Source organism: Crocuta crocuta, unplaced genomic scaffold, assembly GCF_008692635.1.
Source record: "Crocuta crocuta isolate KB4526 unplaced genomic scaffold, BGI_CrCroc_1.0 scaffold186, whole genome shotgun sequence".
Classification (NCBI taxonomy): Eukaryota; Metazoa; Chordata; class Mammalia; order Carnivora; family Hyaenidae; genus Crocuta; species Crocuta crocuta.
In genome coordinates, this window is record NW_027551569.1 from 2,343,822 (window position 1) to 2,365,388 (window position 21,567).

The 21,567-nt window shown below is 39.0% G+C and overlaps 1 protein-coding gene across 5 annotated transcripts in view; it reads right to left on the minus strand.

Moving 5' to 3' along the window:
* Positions 1 to 863: 863 nt before the first annotated feature.
* The window catches only part of NRXN3 (neurexin 3), a 1,503,781-nt gene continuing 1,483,077 nt past the window's right edge, over positions 864 to 21,567 (minus strand). For 2 of the 5 annotated variants that reach the window (XM_077750623.1, XM_077750622.1), the window contains one exon: positions 864 to 1,634. In XM_077750623.1, the coding sequence (XP_077606749.1) occupies positions 1,012 to 1,634 (623 nt within the window). In that variant the 3' untranslated portion in view covers positions 864 to 1,011. Of the gene's footprint in view, positions 1,938 to 21,567 lie in introns of all 5 variants that reach the window. The other 3 variants (XM_077750624.1, XM_077750625.1, XM_077750621.1) reach the window with 2 other exon arrangements.

The following is a 21,567-nucleotide window of genomic DNA, read 5'->3' on the forward strand; positions in this document are numbered from 1 at the left end:
TCCCTAGGAAAGGCTCTGTGTTAGTTTGTGGGGCTTTCTCCTTTACCACAATTTGGCTGGGCTAATGAACAGGAACAATATTGTTAAGTAAAGCCAATAGCTCTGATAAAACCAGCCCTAACCCCATCTATTCAGGGTTTGGGTGGCAAATTCTGCAATTAGATCCTGAGGGACCAGCTTTTCAAATCAATACTATCATCCATCATGTGAGTTTGCTATGTGTTTCAGCAAAGCATCGTACAGGAAACAAACAACAGATTCTAGAATACCACAACCTGATATGTAGAGTGAACACCATGGTAGCTTTTGAGTTCATATGGCAATAGTCTCTCTTACTCTTGTTTTCTGAGTTTTTTGTTTGTTTTTTTCTTCTTATGTCCAGTCATTCTCAAAAAATAAACAAAAACCCAAAAGCCATTTTTCCCCTCAGATCTTGAAAAGTTACACGTACACTGGCCAAAACCAGATAAGGGTGGGGTTTTTTTTGTTTGTTTGTTTGCTTTTGTTTTTCATTTTTTTCATTTTTTTGTTTTTGTTTTTTACATAATTAAACCAAAAAAAAAAAAAGAAAACATTGTTACATATTGTTACAGTCAAGCTTCACAAACATCATTACAGACTCACTTGGAGTTATGGAACAAGTAAGCCATGAAGTCTTCTACCTTGGGTGAAAAGTCCTCAAGAGAAGGAAGCTTCCAAGTCCGCGAAAGTGGGGGTGACATCTGGTTGCTCCAGAGCGCAAAGTGTGTGCTTTATGATACAGCAGGGCAGAAAGAGTGTTCTGTCTCCGGGCGATGACTGAATCAAAGCAGCCATGGCTGAACGGTATAGGTAGGTACATCTTTGTTTGTGTCCTTTTAAAAATGGTTTTCCCCACCATGGTCATGGTACACCCCATCTCATAGTTATAACAGTTCTGACATCTGTGAAATCTCATTTTCCAAGTATTTATAGATTTCTATAGAAATAATTCTGTGTCATAAATTCACGTAATGGTTGGCGGTGTCGTTTTTACACATAATACTCCTTGTCCTTGTTTTTCTGTTTCTTGTGGCCGCTCTTTGAGCTCTGCTGCTTCTCCTTGATGAGCGTGCCGTTGCTCTGGGCCGAGTTGCTGATGTAGTTCCGCGTCTCATCCACTTGATAGGACCCCTCGTCCCTGTTCCTGTACTTGTACATGGCGTACAGGAGGATCAAGATGCAGAGGGCGGCAGCAGCCACAATGCCGACGACCATCCCTGTTGTACTGCTCGACTCCCGGATCACCTCTGAGGCCCCCGGAACCCGTCTGACTCCCGGCTCCGTGGGGTTTGCTGTGGGCACATTACGGAACATGGGGGAAGTAATTAGTGGGCTCTTCAGTTTGGTGCTGTCTAGCTCATAGGCAGTGGGCAACGGAAGCAAGACTATATCAGGCTGGGGTTTGAGATCACGGTTATTCATTTTGCCAGCTGGCAATTTGGGCACCATCCCAGACGAGGAGGAAGCTGTGAAGCGGATCAGCTCAGGGGACAAAGATGTGGTAGTAGTCCTACTAGTTTCGGAGACTTTGTTAGGTCTAAAGTCCTTGGATTCCCACTTGGGCGCATGTGCTTTGTAGCCACCTTCGAAGATTGAAGTGGAAAGACTCTTATCTGTTACCAAGGAGAAGGTGGTGTAAAAATCTTCATCATCAGTAGGGGGCAGGTTAGAGTCAAAGGTTTCCCCTGAGCCATACCCAGATATCACCAAGCCATCATCATCACAACCATCGCTGCCTTGGTCCGACAAGCAAGGTAACCCCGCCTCAGAGGTCATGGACAGGGAATCTTTGGTGGTCTCAATAATGGTGAGGAGGGGGCGAAAGGTAGGGGGGAGTGTAATGGAAGGTGCACGAGTAGCAATAGGAGGGGTAGCTAAAGGGTCTTCTACAAGAAGAGGGATAACTAATTCACCTCCTGGGATTGAAAGAAAAAGAAAAACAGAATTAGTATATTTGTAGATAAACACAAACCATAGTCATTCTCAGTGACTGTATTTGATAGGTTAGGCATCACAGATGATCATAGAATGATCTGGGTCCACTCATGGATCCTTTCTCGTAGTAGACTAACCATTCGAAGCTGATTTAGAGCCCATTACATGCCTCTTGCCATCACACTCTGAAATTCTTAGGTTTTTAAGATACTCTCAAGTAATTATTTAGATAGAATTCAAATAGGCCAATTCCAGGATCTGCTTACAGGATAATGGCATTCAATCATACTGCTGCAAAGACTACAGGCTAGCAAAACTGTGTGTGCGTGTGTGTGTGTGTGTATAGGTGCACATGCACGTGACTAATTTGTGAACTCTAGCATTTCTTTATTCCCTTTTTGGGTTTCTATTTATTTGCTCCCACGAGGATGAGTGTGAAATGTTCTCCATGTCCCAGAGACCAAGATTAAGGAACATAAAAGACCTTGTCTTTAGTATTTTAAGCTACTACCTTTTATTTAACATTCATCAAGTTCAATCTACATTTGCTATATGCTGAGGGAAGGGAACTCATGAGAGCTTAAAAATGTTAATCTAACAAACCCATTCTGACTATGCTTTTCCAGAAATTGCCCTATTAAATGGCAACTAACTTTGCCTTGGTCTCATATTATGTTTATGCATTGCTTTTATGCTATATGCAATATATGCTGAGGTTGACACTAGATTTTTTTAATACCCAGACTAGATACCCACGATTTACTGGAAATTTAGATTCAGAAATGTAGAGATAGCAAAGTGAGTCTTTAAAATCAGCAATTCTTATCCAGAATGGGAAAAAATTGGTTTACCCACAGACCCTAGTTATTGCATTTATAAACATGTGGACTAAGTCAGGAAAGAAAGTGCAGAATAGTTCGCTAAATCATAGTGCCTCGCAGATCATGGGTACCACAAGTATTCTGTGGTGGATGTTACTCACCTAATTGTAGGGCCAAGTTTATTACTCATCTACGTAAGCAAGATAATCAAGGTCTCTTCTGTGTCTCTTTACAGTGTTATTTTTCAAACAGAGGGAGAATCTCCAGAAGTTACAGTTCATGTCTCCTCACTGCATTTATTCCCAAAATGTATCCTGTTGTTTAAAAAAAATCCTCTAGCAGGGAGGGCATGATGTTTTCCTGTTGCAGTTTAGACAGCTGAGTTGCTAATATAATATTATTGTCAATGTCTTCTTTCTGAGCTGGGTCATTAAGCTCTCAGTCAGGTACAATGTTCTTGTCTGTTCTGCCCTCCATAGAACTGCCCTCATGGGATGATTGGTGTTTAAACGCCTGTTATCAGATGTAACTTTTGCTGAGGCACCCCTTATTGGTGACAAAGCCAGACATGTGACTCAATACCGCAAAGTTCTAAGTGGACAAGCCTTTAGTTTACATGGTCTTCCCAGGTTCTTCCTATAAAGACTCACTCACAAATGAGAACTCTCCTGCTTAGCTTTCCATACCATGTATCTTTATTTATTTTTTTAATTATTTTTTAATTTACATCTAAGTTAGTTAGCATATTGTGCAACAATGATTTCAGGAGTAGATTCCTTAATGCCCTTTACCCATGTAGCCCATCCCCCTCCCACAACCCCTCCAGTAACCCTCTGTCTGTTCTCCATATTTAAGAGTCTCTTATGTTTTGTCCCCCTCCCTGTTTTTATATTATTTTTGCTTTCCTTCCCTTATGTTCATCTGCTTTGTATCTTAAAGTTCTCATACGAGTGAAGTCATATGATATTTGTCTTCCTCTGACTAACTTCACTTAGCATAATATCCACTAGTTCCATCCACATAGTTGCAAATGGCAAGATTTCACTCTTTTTGATTGCTGAGTAATACTCCATTGTGTATATATACCACATCTTCTTTATCCATTCACCCATCGATGGACATTTGGGCTCTTTTCATACTTTGGCTATTGTTGATAGTGCTGCTGTAAACATTGGGGTGTATATGTCCCTTCGAAACAGCATGCCTATATCCCTTAGATAAATACATCATAGTACAATTGCTGGGTCATAGGGCAGTTCTATTTTTAATTTTTTAAGGAACCTCCATAACCGTTTTCCAGAGTGGCTACACCCATTTACATTCCCACCAGCAGTGCAAAAGAGATCTTCTTTCTCCTCATCCTTACCAACATCTGTTGTTGCCTGAGTTGTTAATGTTAGCCATTCTGATGGTGGTGAGGTGGTATCTCATTGTGGTTTTGATTTGTATTTCCCTGATGATGGAGTGATATTGAGCATCTTTTCATGTGTCTGTTAGTCATCTGGATGTCTTCTTTGGAGAAGTGTCTATTCATGTCTTTTGCCCATTTCTTCACTGGATTATTTGTTTTTTGGGTGTTGAGCTTGATAAGTTCTTTATAGATTTTGGATACTAACCCTTCATCTGATATGTCGTTTGCAAATATCTTCTCCCATTCTGTCGGTTGCCTTTAAACATTTCCTTGTGCCTCAGTTCGAACTGCTGCATCTACACCGTCCAGATTTCAGTGTGCTAAAGAGAAGGGCCTTCTGAGAGGAAAGCTATTGCATAACTTCAAAGCATCTGAGAAGAACCATTTGTACCCATGTCAGAAGCTTTACTTCCTCCATATTTAGCCAATAACACTCTGTTACACAGAGAGAAACTGAGTTGGGGGAGGTGGCAATGATGTACATAATGTGTATCATTTGGAAGGGATAATCATCTCTGCCCTGCTTGATAATGTTACCAAATGTAGGGAAATAAAACAACCTTTCTGAGAATTTCAAGATGATATTTTGAGTTATGCTCCAGCCCCAAGCTTCTCTTCTAGTTATTGGAGTTTCAAACTATTGAGTAAAATGATCTTTGCAGAATTGTCAAGTCTTCAGACTTGCTTTACTGGGCCAGCGTGCCTTTTTTCTTTTTCTACACTGTGAATATATATCATTCATGTATGTTGCAACTTATTTAATGCATACTTTACAACTTTTGCTAATTTTTATAAATGGGATTGGAGCACAGTTCCCAAAATGTAAGCCAGCCCTAAAACTAACCCTGAGTTTCTCTCCCTATCTAGTGGGGTGGGGGGCAAGTGTTATATTTAAGGTGACCCATGGAAGAAGGCAGTGTGTAAGCAGGGAAGAGAAGGCAACGAGAAGAGAGAAGAGAAGGCCCTTGCGATCTGTTTGAAGGTTCCCAGGAGATTACTCAGGGATGATTTTACTTTCCTTCAGAGAGCAAGACAGGACTTTTTTACCCATCTCGCCTAGAACAAAGGTTTAGCATGTGCGCCCCTTCCTGGCACAAATACTGAGTCATCTATTCCTTAGGGCAATGATAAAAATCGACTCCACGTATATTAAGCAGAGAGGAAACTGGGATCAAAGATAAGGAATAACCGATTTGTTGAAAGGCAAAAGCCTGGTATGGATAACTTAAACATAAAGGCAAATTGTTAAGTAGCTTGCTGGTGTCCCTTTAAGTGAGATTAAGATCACTGTCTTCGTGATTACAGACTGGCATTCATTTGCAATTTTAGTGTACCATCTGTGACACCCAACTGGACTCTTAAATTTGCCTCCTTTCCCCCCACCCCTTTTTTTCAATCTAAAGCTCCTGCAGTGTCTTTGTTGTAAAAAATCTACAAAATCTACAAGTTGCTCACTCTGCAGTTGAATTGCCCCCACCTTCTTTTGCTATTCAGTTCTCAATCCAATACCTTTTAATCTCTCTTGTACTAAAAAAAAAATAAGTAAAAACCATCATTTCATAATGAAGTGGAAGGTGTGTCCTAAAGCTCGCTAATTATAAAGAGCTTCTAAAGGGTTGGTGAGACTCTAAGTGAAATGATAAGAGCTTATTATTTCCAAACCAAAACTGTTGGGTGTGCTATTTCAGAGTTTAAATAAAAGAATCTGCCCAAATGACTAATTTCTTTCAGTTTTCTTTGCCATTTTGTTATTAATCCTGGCAGCAGTGGTAAAAAATGATAAATGTTGCCTCCTGACAGGGAAACGTGAGCCTAAATTCCAGTGGTAGTTAATCAATGAAATGGTAGAGGCTTTCATAATCTACCTCCTTTCCTGCCATCTCAAGAAAACTGGAAGAGTGTCTTCAGCTTAAAAGAAAGTCACCTGGGATGCAGGAATTGTTACAAATGGGAGTTAGAATAAAAATAGGTGGAAAATTTTAGAGAACTATAATTGTGCAAGGTGCCTGGCACAGGTGTGTGTTAGAGTGTATAACCTATTTTAATATCAAATTCCATTTTTAACATTTACAATGATTATATAGTGTCCTATGGAATATAAGGACATACATCCTTTGAGAAGAGGAGACGAGGAATATATTTCTCCATGATTAGATCCTTAACAGAAATGACTTAGATTGTAGGAACCTATTTAAGATTTTATGTTTATTTGTTTTAATCCAAAGTGATTGTCCTCAGGAATGTTAGAGCAGCTGATTTTTTTTCCCCAATGCCCAAAGACTATGGAGTCAATGAACTTCCAGATGTCTATGCTTATAAAGATTCATATTCATAGAAGCAGCAAGCCTAAAATCATAAGGGGTTACAGGCAGAAGGACCGAAACCCTGTAGGCCATCAACACCCTAATTTCCTGTTCCATCCCCAGAATTTTTCTTTGGCTTGGAATGAGAACTATCTTTATTCCTTTAACCTTAGCATTTTAAATCAGGAATATATACCCATTTTTGACAGGGTTGTGCTTTTCTTTAAACTAGAGAGATCACTAGGGATATAAAAGGTCTATTTTAGCCCTGAAGGCTGCCCTGCTTTTTTGCTTTATGAGTGTATTTATAGATATATAATTCATGTGTCTAGGGCTGATACCCAGCAAAAGGGGCTCTCTGCCATCGAAAAAGACAGTGTATTAAAAATTTAATAGAACTCTTCTGAACTGTGAGAATTTTGCAGGTGATGGTGAATGTAGTGGGTCATCTGAAAAAACAAGGGCAGCACGAAATTTCAATGTGGCTCCCACCTTTGCCTCTCTGGAGACATTTGAGTCTAAAAGTCACAAAAATACCAAAACAATGACACTAAAGAGCCAGGCTGAGAGCCAGGCTGAGAGAGGACACCATGCTCCAATTCCTTGAATTTCTTTTATTTATATTTTGGTTCTTTACCTCATCTCTTATTTACATGTTCCTAATTCACTACTGAGATAGTCACGTAATACGGCAAAGTCATCCTTCTCCCCCAAATTAGTTGTTGAATGATATTCACTTAATTACTTGGTGTCAAAGCAGTATGTACTTGTAACACATAAGGATGCTGATGTTTGAAATCATGAAAGTCTTCTCCACCTTCAGAAGGAATTGCCATGGATGAACATGGCAAGTACTGGGGGAGAACATGCCAGAAAAACTCAAAGATCTCAAAGGGGCTTAACTCACATTTTTAATAAGATGAGACTGTCTAGGTAGGGCATTTTCCCCTAGTTTGTCTGAAATGGATTTGATTCTGAAAGGCTACAAATTCTATTTTTCAACATATGTCCAGGTAAGATGAGACAATCTTACCTGGCCATATGGATAATGGATATCATTATATCCATTCCGTGGATATCATTATACATTGTAAAATAAAGCATGTCATGTGGAATTTCTCATTTCCTTATTGATTAAGAGCTTTGCCTCTAGAGCCACTTATACTCTGGTTAGCATCACAGCTCTGTGGTTTACTAGCCATGTGAGCGTGGTAAAACGCTTATTTATCTTAAACTCTCTGTAAAATGGAAATCATAACACAGTCTACCTCAACCCACCAGTGTGAATAATAATAATGCATGTTGATATTAATTCTAATGCATATTAAGTGTTTAGCATAGAATCCAGTGTTACTCCAAAATGCTAGTGACTAGTATTATCTCTACTAACATTTTGGGCCTATAAATCACAGATCACTTTCTTGTGACCATTTTTTTTTTAATGTAGTAGTCTCATGCCAGGGTACAAGTATAATAATATAGGATCTAGGTTATTGAGGCTATTTTAAATGTAGACTTTGAAGAATGATTTATCATAATTCAAAAAGCTTGTATTTTAAAAAAATGATTAACTCTTTGTGAAATTGACCAATGGATAGCTTCCTCAACAAAAATAAATTCTATTAGAAAAAATGATACCCCATTTAGGAAGTTCTTAGTTTTAAACCCAAAATATCATCCAGCACATGAAACAATATAAAATCATATAAACTGAGGTAGAGAAAGCCTATTCATTAAAGTTGCTCTGTTGGAAATACATCTATTACCTACCATTCAGTTGTATATTTCTATAAAAGTTTCAGATAACACTTTATCTGAAGTTAAAGTGAAACAAGTAACCTCTTTATTTAAAAATGATACAGCCCTTTTTTCGTAAAATGTTAATTTTGAAAGAGAGCGAGAGAGTAAGAGCATGAGTGGGGAGGGGTAGAGAAAGAGGGAGAGAGAGAATCCCAAGCAGACTCCTCACCACTGGCAGTGCAGAGCCCTACGAGGGGCTCGATCCCATCAACTGAACCTGGGGATCATGACCTGAGCAGAAATCGAGTTGTATATTTAACCAACAGAGCCACCCAAGCGCCCCTGGCATAGCACTCCTTACCTATCCATCTTATGTTTCCCAAAGTGCATAAGGCAACATTAATCCAAAAGCGTTTAACCTCAAGGGGTATCCTCACCCCTAAGGTCACAGAAAATGGCAGTATTTACCTACCTGAAAGATTTCCTAAATAAAACTTTAGATGTTAAAATCATTATGTTTCTTCTTGGTAGGATTTTATGATCCTTGTAAAGTTCACTTGATTAAGTCCAGGAGAGAAATCCCAACTATTAAATGAAAGGTAAAAGAGGAGGGGAGGGGGGCAGAGAGAGAAAGAGACAGAGAGAGGTAGGAAGGAAGGGAGAGAGAGGGGGCAAGAAAGGAGGGAGACCGAGGAAGAGGCAGGGAAGGAGGCAGGGAAAGAGAGGGCCAGAGGTAGAGAGAGACAGGCAGGGAGGCAGGAAGGGAGGGAGGGAGGAGGGAAAAGCTGGGAGGGACAGAGGGAGGGATGCAGAGAGGGAAAGGTGGAGAAAGAATTGTGCTCTCTCTGTATGAGTGTTTGCTTTCGCCACTAGTTAATTCTATACACTAAAAGGCATCATTATCACAGGATAATACCCTAAACACCTGGGATTCCTGATGCCTTCATTCTCAAAAAAATCAATTTTGTAGTCTGCAGTGATGGTGGTGGCATAATCCTGGATCACCAAACTACCATCGTCACTTGAGAGCACCTTAATTTCCCTTTGCTGAAGGAAAATACAATCAAGGATGAATTCCCCTGAATGCTTTCTAAGGAGTTAAATTAGGATGTATTACCACTGATAACTCTTGGAGCTAACTTCTTTTCTTCTGGGGGTACAGGCCTCCCATAGGCTGTAACCAATTTAATATCCCAGTGTAGAGCATATCATTATTTTCAAGGCTTTAAAGTTGGTTCAGGCAAAGAGGCGAGGCTTCCTTTGGATGATGAGAACAACTTACCCACCCCTTCTATGAACAACAGAGTTCACACTGATCATTAGAAGCAATTCAGCACAAAACATAACAGTGAAAATTAAGCGGATAGACACAAATGAAATAAAATATTTAATACTGTCTTCAAAATCATATAGTAGAAAATAAAGCCAACAGCAAAGCCAAAGTAAGCTAGAGGAAAGGAGAGCAAATAACATTCACAAGGCATTCACAATATAACGACAGGGGAAAAAAAAAGTAAAAGCAAATTAAAAAAAAAAGAGTGTTTTTGGGAAACAAAGAAAGCAATCATTTTCATATAGATAAAGTAACTTAAAAGAAAACAGCATACCGTATTAATTTATAGTCAACTTACATCAACAAATTGCCCGCATGTTTTTTGGCATGAAAGAAAAATTTACAAAAGAAAGTTGTGTAAGAATGCTCTTGGACAAATAGAATTGCCACATTCTTGTAACTTGCTTTTTCGTTGTCATTTCTTAAAAAACTTTTGAGCAAAATGTCTAGTTTTTCCAAATATAATAGTTTATAACAAAGGATGATACAGGGAGGCAACAACACATACATCCACACCACATAACATGAAAAGAAAAAAAAATCTGCACTTGAACAAAGTTTTTCTTTGAGGGGCTGGGGAGGGCATCGATTTTGAATTTGAAGTCATTCCAATTGCAGTGATTTAAACAATGAAAAAAAACCTGTTTACTTTTATAATTTGCCTTTAAAAAAATCTATGAATCTGGAGGGTTTTGAATGAACTTCTGCACTGTTATAGGTTCTCAGATACATATTTGAGTTTTAAATAGTTTTGTCGTTTTGACAAGTTTTAGATTTCTTTAATTTTAGGGGATGGATGACAGCACATAAATTTGAACAATGCTACGGGAAGGGAAGTGTGGGAAGGAGAGATGCAGAGAGGGCAGGGTTGTATTTATGAGTGCACTACACAAGAGATGAAGATGATGGGGGTGAAAGTGTAAGTGAGTCGCCATGTCCATGTAAGGGCGGCACGGAGTGATCTAGCTGCATTAGAGCTTCTGGCTGTAAGGAAGGGATGGGCAATATACAAAAACAAATGAGCCTACACATGCCCATCTACAGAAATAAAGAACAGAACTCTAACACAATCTCACACACCCTAAGCTGCAACTTCTTCAACATGCAATTACTCCAAAAATCATTACATTTTCATTAAAGAGTTTCAAATAATAAAAACAGTTAAACTTTTTTTTCCTACTAAAAGTAGTCGAAATACATAAAATAATAATACTAATAATAATGACCAAAAGATTAAAAGCAAAAACAAGGAGACTAGATTTATGCATTCAAGTTGAACAACTTCACCGGCAGCCACACAGCCCCATCTAGAGTCAGGGGAGGGGCTTGGAGACTAGCAGAGGTGATGGAAAGGCCAGACTTAGAAATGGTTCTGCCTGTATGATGTCACCCATGTTCCCCCTGCCACCCATGAGGCACCGTGGGATTCCCAATGAGAAGATGCTAATTTAAAAGATGTGGATGTGGGGATTCTGCAGCTGAAGTTGTTCCACATTTAAAGAGGGAGTGGGGGGAAATTGCAGAAAACAATTCATAACTTTTTTCTCATAATTTTGGATAAAACCAAATCTAAAGTTAAAGATCTAGCAATCAAAAGAAACATATTGATATATATATATAGGTAGATAGATATAATACAGAAAGCACTTAATTCCCAAACCAAAAGGGAGAAAAGAACAAAAAAATTGAAAGAAAAAAGTATTTCACAGACTTTCAGAGATGAACAACCAGATGCACACGCTGAGGAGGCACAGACAGAGCAGTCAGGGGACACTTGTTTTGTTTTGTTTTGTTTTTTTGCTTTTTGTTTTCTGGCTTGTTGATTCCCCTTTTGGTGATAGCCAAAATTAAAAACAAGTTTTGCATTTTCTTTAAAAAGAAAATTTGAATTTTCTTAAATTTTTTTTGTTTCGCATCTTTAAAAGAAAATAAAAAGGGCGTGCAGTCTGGATGTACGTCATAAGTAGACATTTGAAAGAGAAGAAAGTGGCTAAGACTGACAAATGGGTCATCTTCTATTAGCCTTTAACTGTAGGAATGGTAATCAAGTTAATACATGCTTAAAGTAAGTTGCATTTAGGGAAAATAGAAAAACAGAACAGCAAGCTGGGGTTGGGGAGAGGTCAGCAAGACAAAACTGATTTGGGGGTGGGAGGAATGTACTTAGACTTAGTTTCATGCCTTTCCAGTAGAGACAAAGGGCATCCCAAGGCTTCCTGCCAATTATAAGAAGGAAAGCATGTGCCTATGTATATGAATATTGGGGGCTGAAGTGGAGACTATAGTGGTAGGAATTGAGGTATTAATATGCATAGGTTTGTGGGTTCTGTCCTAGAAAGCTTATCCCATATTCATTGACAGACCTAGAAGGCATATTTTGTAAATCACAGGATATGATTGCATTGTCTCATATGAGTTTTCTTGGGTTTTGCCAAATTGCCAGGGTACCATAAATGACAACAGAGTGTTCATAAAATGAGCCCGATAAATGTAATAGCCTGATAAATGTAGTACACATTCTCTACTCCAAAGAACACAGTGGCAGTGGCAGTATCTGTAAAGTACAGGATAGTCAGGAAATGAGCATGGTATATTCAAAGTACATTGGGGGGAGACTATACCAGTCTTCTAGAGATCAGGTGGGAAACATATCCCATTCAATCTCTTCTGAGAAAAATGGAAAAGAGAGAGGGTGAGGAGGAAGGTGAAGGGCAAGGGAGAAGGGACAGTGTTTGAGTGTGAGTGTTGTGTGTGTGTGCGCGTGCGTGTGGAAGGAGTTTTTAGAAATGGCCTCAGCCTCTACTGGAAGAGATCCCAAGAGTTATATTCAATATTATATCCCTGTGAGAACATTAATGTCCAACCAAGGACTGGGAAACCCAGGTCGGCAACCACAAAGGTGAGACACTTGAGAGCACCTGGTTCTGACACAATCTTAGTCACTCCTAAGAACTTTGCCGGGTGACTTTCATGAAAAGGAATAAACTGTGAGGATAAGTCAGACTTTTGCCCTCTATGAGACGCCCCTTTTATTATTTTATTTTAAAATAATTATAATAACGTGTCCCCATGGGTCAGTCCGTACCAAGATTTTTAGTCTCTGGTTTAATAATGTTAATCATTATTGTAGGAACTTCACAAAGGACGGCTGTGAGGTTGCAGAAAAAGGGAAAAACAAATCCCAATAATATAGGAAAAGAAGAACCCTTGGTGCACTGATTTTTTTGAATAATTATACTTTAACATTGAATTGTATTGTATGAGAAGACTCTATTATAAATGCTCATATGGCCTCACAAGGTATCAAGTGACTTCTACAGAACAAAGTTATTTTGATAATATTCAGATAGGCTGTTTTTTGTTTCATCGGCAATATATTTTTTTTAAAGTGGGTTCCACACTCAGTGTAGAGCCCAATGCAGGGCCTGAACTCACAACTCTGAGATCAAGACCTGAGCTGAGGTCAAGAGTCAGGTGTTTAGCTGACTAAGCCACCCAGGTGCCTGTAGGCAACTTTTTAAAGTATGAAACATAACTGGTCTAAGTACGAGACTTGATAAGATACTTCCAGTGTATACATACTCCTGGATAATGAGAGGTGTCAAGAGGTGTTTTGAGAAAGATGCATTATTAATTTGGGTAATTTACCTATTTCAAAATAGCTTGTTTTAAAACTCATACAAGTAGGACACCATTTACATTCTGGAAATCATTGGTTTAAACAGTTGAACATAGTAAAATTTATGGTTGTCACTTTGCAAATAAAATAGGCATTTTTTTAAACCCATGGAAGCCATAGTTTCAAATAAAGCCAACACAGCCTGAATATAGTGCACATACATTCTTATAAGTCAACCATCAGTTACATACACAAGGCTTGTTTGATTTTTAATATAAGATACAAAGTAATATTGCTAGTAGTTCATAATTGTGTCCCAGGTTCATTTTAATCTTTCATTAGCGATCTGTGTTTGGTTTTATTATCAATAACCACATGGTTTTGTACCTATGCCTCTACCTGGTGGGTGTTAAGAATGCTTTACAATTAAGCTTGCCATTGAGAACAAATAATACAATAATTTGACCTGAAACAGCATATTTTGATGTAACCATTTTTATCCTACCATGTCCAAATAACCTGTCTAAATGTAAAGTGAAACTTCTAAAAACATCAAATGCAATAAGATAGAATTACACTGGTCAAGAAGTGCACTTGTAAAAAAAAAAAAAGGTTTCCAAATTGTCTGGAGTTGTGCCTGAAACACTGGAAAGACATGATCAAGTAACTCAAGCTGTAGACCCGCCTCTATGGGAGAGTAGATCCTGCTTGCTAAGGGACATTGTCTTCAGTGTGTGTACAGGTATACAGGTGAGGTCCAGGAGCAGCCCTGAATGAACTACTTTGTATAGCTGCAAATATTTCAAGTTTCTGAGGGAAAACAGTGGAGAGAGGAAGGAAAAGGAAACCTTCTTGGGAGTCGAGTCCAATTCCAGGGAAAGACTTGAAACATTACAAGTAGAGTGGGCTAAGAGAGAAGTTTGGAGACAAATATCTCCTGAGGATTTCAAGGTTTTTGCATCACATATAGCAGGTAAATCTCCTCAGCTGTTCCTCCTTTGAAAGATACAAAAACATTTCACTGATTGCTATTTTATATGTCCATGAGAAGAAGGGAGAGATTCTTCTGGGAGAACCAGTAGTTCGGTTCTGAATCATTGTTTGGCCCAGAATAAAAATGGAGACTTTGAGAATGAATATAGAATCCAGGAATGTGGGGATGGCTGTCATCTGTGTCACAAAATGAGCCTTGCATATACTCGGACTTCTCACAACCTCTTCCTCAGACATGAGTAATGCTCAAGGAAGGGGTGAAGAAGTCTGTTGGGAGCCATTCTGAGCCCACTAGTTGAGAAAACTCCTGGTGAGGTTAAAGCAAGTTTGCACGGTCTCTTGCCAATCAGATGACGACCGATATCCACTCCCACTCGATTATTTCTGCTTGAGCACTGACCCCTAGGGTAACTTGTTGATCAATATCGGGAGTGACTTGTCCCCTTATTCTGGCCCTGGTATGATGATTGCACCTTGTGAAGGAACTGATTGTGGGAACTTCTTCTTTTGATTATGGGAACAGACATCGTGTCTCCAGAAGGTCCTGTTTCCCTCCATACTTTCCCTTGAGCTATGAACAGGCTAATGACCCTTACTCATAAAAGACATGTACAATTCTGTTTCTACCATTGCGTTAGTCCAAGATGTTCATACAGCTCAACATGTAAATCAACTAACCAAAAATGTCTTTCATGCCCTAGTATTCAAGAAATCATAAAAGTAGACACAGAGGTAAATGCACTCATAGAGGCTGTTCTACGTATTGGGAAATGAGCTAAACTCTTTAAAGGTATGGTTGGCTCTCCGGTGCCATAAAGCATATAACTGGAAAATCAAGTCTTGCCCGGAGACAAAGAGCCTAACTTAGAGAAAAGGAACAGACAAGGGCAGAAGATAAGTTAGTACATACACCTTTGCTAACTGATGGTGTATAGCAGCCCCTTCCCTAAGGCCTACTTTCCACAAACACCTTCCCTTACCCTGGCAGCTGTGATGAGGATGGATAAGAGTATCTACAAACCTATGACTTAATCTTAGTGTTATTAAAATGTGAACACCCTGTTATTTTCTTAGTTACTCAACCTCACTATAATTGGGGCAGTTCTGCAAGACGACTTCTGTAAAACCTGTTTCTGTACATTTTCCAAAAACACCTTATCACAAAGAGCTATCCATTGTAAAAATTCCATTTCCTGATGCCATGTTAACATTTGACCTATAAATAAAGACACCAAAACCGACAGGACGGAGATGCCTGCCTGGTGATCAGAAAGGATCTCGGGGCTCTCTCACTCCCTCCCTCGCTGACACCGTCCATCCTTCAGGGACCCCTGGACCTGCCGGAGCCGGCCCCCGACAGAAGTCTGCTTCATACTTGATATTTGTTTCTAAATAAAAAGTTTAGTATTTTCTTTTTAATGGTGAACAAAAATGCTCCAAGTAAAAAGGTCATGTAAAACCTGTTCCCAAACTCAGTTTCCACACATTATTATAGTAGATAGGGAGAGACAGAAAAATTAAGCCTCTGTAATCGAAAAGAGAGTCTAGGATACCATCAAGCTCAATACTCAGAACTGTATTTCTGTATTAATGATCTGTTTGCCGGCTTTAGAGTAATTTTTCATACTTAAGTAGATAAGAATGGATAAAACATCACAAAGGCTAGTATTACTTTTTAAAAGCTGGTAAGATAGAACATTTAGATATGGAAGCAACTTAATGTAATGACTTCTTTCCCTATATTCACATAACCTTCAGCTTGCACTTTAATTCAGTCCTATCACCTCCATTCTTCTTTGTGAACCTACTGTGCCCTGCACAGATTTCGACGGACTCCAACACTCCTTTGCATTCAGTTTGTTTTCCTCTTAATCTCAACAAGACTGTAAGAACTTTAGCACGAATGTTGATATTTTTTATCTTTATTTGCCTATCCACTAGGATACTAATAGCCAATCAAACATTTGTTGAAGAATGAATGAGAAAATTAGTTAATATATTTAATTGCTTTTTTTTTTTTTTTCTTTTTTTTAACCCTGACACTAGGCTACAGCTTCCATAAATGCATTAGAATCATGCATCACCACCATGGCTTGCCTTGTGCCTGGAATTTAGTATGTGGGATAGAGATGTTGGGGTCAGGAGCCCTAAGTCCCAGTCTTGGATGTACTGACCGCTGTATTAGTTTAAGACATTGAACAAATCGAAATCGGGTAACCTCCCTGAGTAAGTTTCCTCAGGTGTAATACGGAGATTGTGATGTCTGGTCAATTAACTCACCTCGCAGGGTAGGTTTGCATGAGTAATGAGAATTTGAATGTGAAAGTGCTTATAAAGTCTAAAGGGATTTTCAGATGTTTGTTCCTGTTGTTTTCAAAGCTGACACCATAGCATCAACTGTAAAATTAGGGTTTCATATTCAACCGAAGAGGCTGAGTCCCCCGATAGTTGAGGTCAGATGCTGGAACATCTGCTTCAGCATCAAAGAACCTCAGTCTAAAACCTTAACCTAAACAGCCATGGTTACTACCTCCGTTGAAGCCCTGTCCCTACCCCTCCAATAATGCTAAGTTCCTCAACCATATTAGTTCATCATTTATTTTTTATTATTTCTGCACGTAACTTTATAATTACTTTATTTCACCTTTTGTGTGGGTTACAGTTACCCTCTGAAGTGGCCTTATTTAGGTGCATTTTCATAAGAATATATTTATTTAGTGGTAGGAGCACAGACCTGGAAGTGAGCTCTTTTCCTCTAGCAAACCAGGTGCCTTGAGTCAAGTCACTTGCTCTTCACCCCCTTAAATCCCTTGGAGACACATATCTCAATAGACATCAGAACTGGGGGATAAGATGAGGCTGTGAGGGGAAAGAGGGTCAAGGTAGCATTTTAGCTCCTTCTTCCCAAAAGTGTTAATACCCTAAGACACACAAAAGGAAAACTCAATTAAGAAACTTTGAGGAATCAGAGCGCCTGGGTGGCTCAGTCGGTTAAGCATCCGACTTCGGTTCAGGTCATGATCCCACAGCTCGTGAGTTGGAGCCCCACATCGGGCTCTGTGCTGACAGCTCAGAGCCTGGAGCCTGTTTCCGATTCTGTGTCTCCCTCTCTCTCTGACCCTCCCCTGCTCACTCTGTCTCTCTCTCTCTCAGAAATAAATAAAACATTAAGAAAAGAGAAACTTCGAGGAATCACTATACTTCTTTTCATTTTGTCTTAATGTTAATCAGGTCTTAGTGTAAGTAAGCCTTTCTTCACTCAGGATATTAAAAGTTCCCTGATTCACAAGCTGACTCTGGATGCTTATTTTGTGTGTCTTAAGCTGTCTAGCATCGAGCAGGACATACCATAGGTATTCAGGGCATATGTGTTGAATTAAACTACAAAATTAGAACAGCTTGCAACACTTGGATCTCTGCTTTGTGAAGTGGGTGGGATTCAAAAAAGCTATCCTTGCTGGCACTAGTTTCTTTAATTAAGAGGCAATATATTTATGAAGTGAAACACTGAGAAAGAGCAGTATAAATAGAGCTCAAAGCCATGAACTTAGCAACTGCTCTCCTGCTCTTAGCCTTGCTTCCATGTAGATTTTTAGGGCTAATATAGGCGTATAGCTCATTATTTGCAAATGATTATGCCCTTGGAATACTATTAAAGTCCAAGACAGTTGGTAATATAAAATACTTATTTTATCAACATAAAAAGTCACCTGTGTGCCAGTCAGAAAAATGAAAACCCTGTCTGAAATATTTAGTTCCAAGAGCTTGGATAGCCCAAGATTCTTCTTTATTTCCTCCTTCATTTTCTCCATCATTTCTCGTTTTATTTCCTTCTTCATTCCTCTCTGTATTTCTCTCTTGGCTGGCCCCAGGCTTGGAGCTGGGATGCTTTAATTTTGGGGGTGATCCCATCTAGTCCCTTGGTTATACGTGCCTAGCATCTATATGACTGTGATTTCCCATTCTCCTCTCCCCTTCCCCCCACCTCCAGTCTGAATTCCAGTTTCCCATCTCCAAACTGCCTACTCAACGTTTCCACTTTGATATCTAAGAGGCTTCTCAAATTCAAAAAGGCTAAAACAAAACCTTGGATTTTATTTGCCTTCTAAACTTGCACTCCGCCCCTGTCCCCCGCCCCAGGATTTCCCATCTCTTTGGTCTGACTCAGATTACAGATCCTTAACAGTCACCTACTTGAGCCACTACCCCAACTCACCTCCACCTATCCAACATACTAGGAAGTTCTATTGACTCTACTTTCTCAACAGTTCCTCACATGTCTTTTCCCAATGCCATAACCACAATAATTCCTTGCTTGAAGCCTCCCAGCTGATCTCCCCACCTCTACTATTCACTCTCTAAAATCCCTTCTCCCTAATGAGCCATAGTGCTCTTTAAAAAGTATATAATATAAATCAGATCAAGTCAGTTTCTTGCTTAAAATCTTCAAAGGTTTCCCCAAACCCAAACTCTGTACCTGACCCTCTGTGAAAGTGCCCTGTGATTTGCCAGCTGCCTACTATCACTGCCACTTCATCTACAGATCCCCTATAGCACCTCTGACCCGAGGTCTCAGACTCTGGCCATACAATCTAGCTCCCCTTCCAGAAACACTCCTTCCCTTGCTCTTTGGCTGGCTAATTTCTTCCAGGAATTTGGATCTCTCTTCTAATTTTATTCTTCTGAGAGGCCTTCTGTGACTTCCACAGTAAAGTAGCAACCTGTTCACTAACTGATCTTGATTCTCTACAGACCTGATTCTTACCCATTTATTTATGTTTGGTCCTCCCTCATTGGAAGATAAGCTCCATGAGAACAAAGACTTTGTGCTGTTCTCCACTATACTTAGAGCAGAGCTGGACATAGTAAGAGCTTAGCAAATCACTGCTGAATGATTTTACTCAGTGACATCATTTCTAAGTGCAGGCACTGAGTAAATGTTTTGTAAACTAACTATTGAGACATTACATTCTCTATTCTGTTTTGTTTTCTTTTACTCCTCTTGAAACCAGATGGGATTTCCTTGAGTTCTAGTTAGCAATTCCAATGCAAATTGGATCTTCTCATCCACAGCTGGCTTAAAAAGACTTCTGAAAAAAATACAGCACTAACTAACTCATTCTCCCTTTCATAAACTGGTGCTGGGATATTTATTAAAAACTGAGGCCTTCGTTTGCAGTTGTGAAAGATAAAGATAAAATAAACAGAATATTCATACCTAGAGCTGCCAAATTTTGATGCTTGTCTTTAGGCAATAGGAAGCAATGGGCCAAACAAATAATCAGAGGGAGGAATAGCGACCAGGGTAGTAATAATGTACTTGGTTATCTTTGCCATCCATGGCCCTGCAGCCACTGACAGCAGAATCTGGCAGCTGTGGGACCGTTCTCCTGAACTGGTACCATGACACTTTATGATTGTGTTTATAGATTAATAAATTATTCAAGAAGGTTTATTTTGCCTCTATTGTCCACAAAAGCTCATCTACTCTGTCCTTATGACCAGAAATCTGACTGTTTTCTTTGTCCTGGAGTTTCTTTGGGTGGTAGCAGCTGGGCATTCTAACCTATTACCTCCTTTCCATAGACCCCTTAAGTTCTCTAAGTTGTCCATGAGAAGTAGCTGAACATTAAAACACATTATACTAAAACAGGAAAACACCCTCTTTTCCCTTAAAATCTATCTTTATTGGAAAGAACGTACAGTGTTCGTAAATCAATACTACCAAGGCATTTTCATATTCAATGGAAACTAGTATTATGCAAACAAGATGAAAAGCTAGCCCAAAACTCATGCACATCATCAGGATGCTGCACTATGATTACATGGACTTGACTGTGTCTGACCTGAGCCTTAAAGAGAACGCTGCAGAGATGTCTGCATGGACAAGACACATATCATGAGATTATTCTTAATTTTTGTGAACTAAATTCCTGTAGATTAGGGAAAGAGCTATAAGACATTCCATAGTCATTCTAAAAACTCAGTGCATACAAGCCTGTAGATTAGTAAAGATAGATGCTTAGGGGCAAATGCATATGATCAAATGATGGCCGTAGTGACTTCCTTGAAAATATAAGGAAAGAGAAGGAAAATATGAATTGTAATTATGTAGTTAAAACACTAATTAATCAGAAGCCTACTTCTGGAAGGAGTTGTTTTTAAGAGTTATTGAAAACTTATTCTCTGCCAAACATTATTTTGAATGCTTTAGATATTTTATTTCAGTTAATTCTTATAATCACATCTTACATATCAGTAAACTTGGGCTGAAAGAAGTTAATTTGCCCAAAGTTATGTAACTAGAAAGTTGAATAGGCATGAATGGACCCAGTCCTATATGTTTTTATATTAAACCACAATGCAATCCTTAAACAGAATGCTTTTTAATATTTGGTTCTCAGGGCGTATGGGCAATTACAAACAAGCTACTCTTTAAGCACAAAAACAACTTCCACAGGAGATCCTAGGAGCTCCACAGATTTATTTCACGTTCTTATGCCTTTGAAATTACTATTGCACAATGAGATATTCACAGGGGCTCTGAGTGGTTTTTGTTGGTGTTTTCTTTGTTTGTGTTTTGCACAACTTCAGGTCACCTAAGCCAGACCTCCTAAATCGCTCTACTAGGGGTAGTGGGGACAGATTGCAGGAATGTCTGGATATCTGCATCTGTTCCCTCAAGAGATTCTTATGCAAAGTTAGGTTGAATTTATAGTCAAAACCCCTGAACTAAATCCCAGCTCTGATCCACCCTCTATGACCTTGAGTAAGCCTACACTACTGTTTGTAAATGGAGATAAACTTCACTGGATGTTCAATCAATAAGACATTAGATATACAAACATTTTTAAGAACACGTATAAACACATTTGTGTACTTCCAGATATGTTAGAAGAGTAGTAACTGTGTTACTGACACATAAAAAACTAACAGTTTCTAATACATGGATTTAAAACACACAATAAATGCTTTGGATGTTCTGCCTACTGTTAACAGTAACATGGTGGATACTTCAGTTATCTAATAATTACCTATCAAAATAGTCCAAGTGATTTGATTCCTTTGCTATTTTCCTGATTTGTTAAATTACAAGTGCTCTTTATCTCTGCCTCATGTCATTTTCTTTCATATAATATCCTAATCCATCACTGACTCTATACCAACAATTTTTTTATTTTTATTTTTATATATTTTTAATTTTTATTTATTTCTAGGAGAGAGAGAGAGAGAGAGAGANAAAGTGTGACTAAAAAATGGCTTTCTGTGTACTCACTGAACAGGCCCAGATGCTGCTAGCACAGTCTCAGGCCAGAAAGCACGAGAATCAGCTTCCTCCTGTGTCTTTTCAGAACCATAGAATCTACCATGTCCTTTATGGCAACATGGTG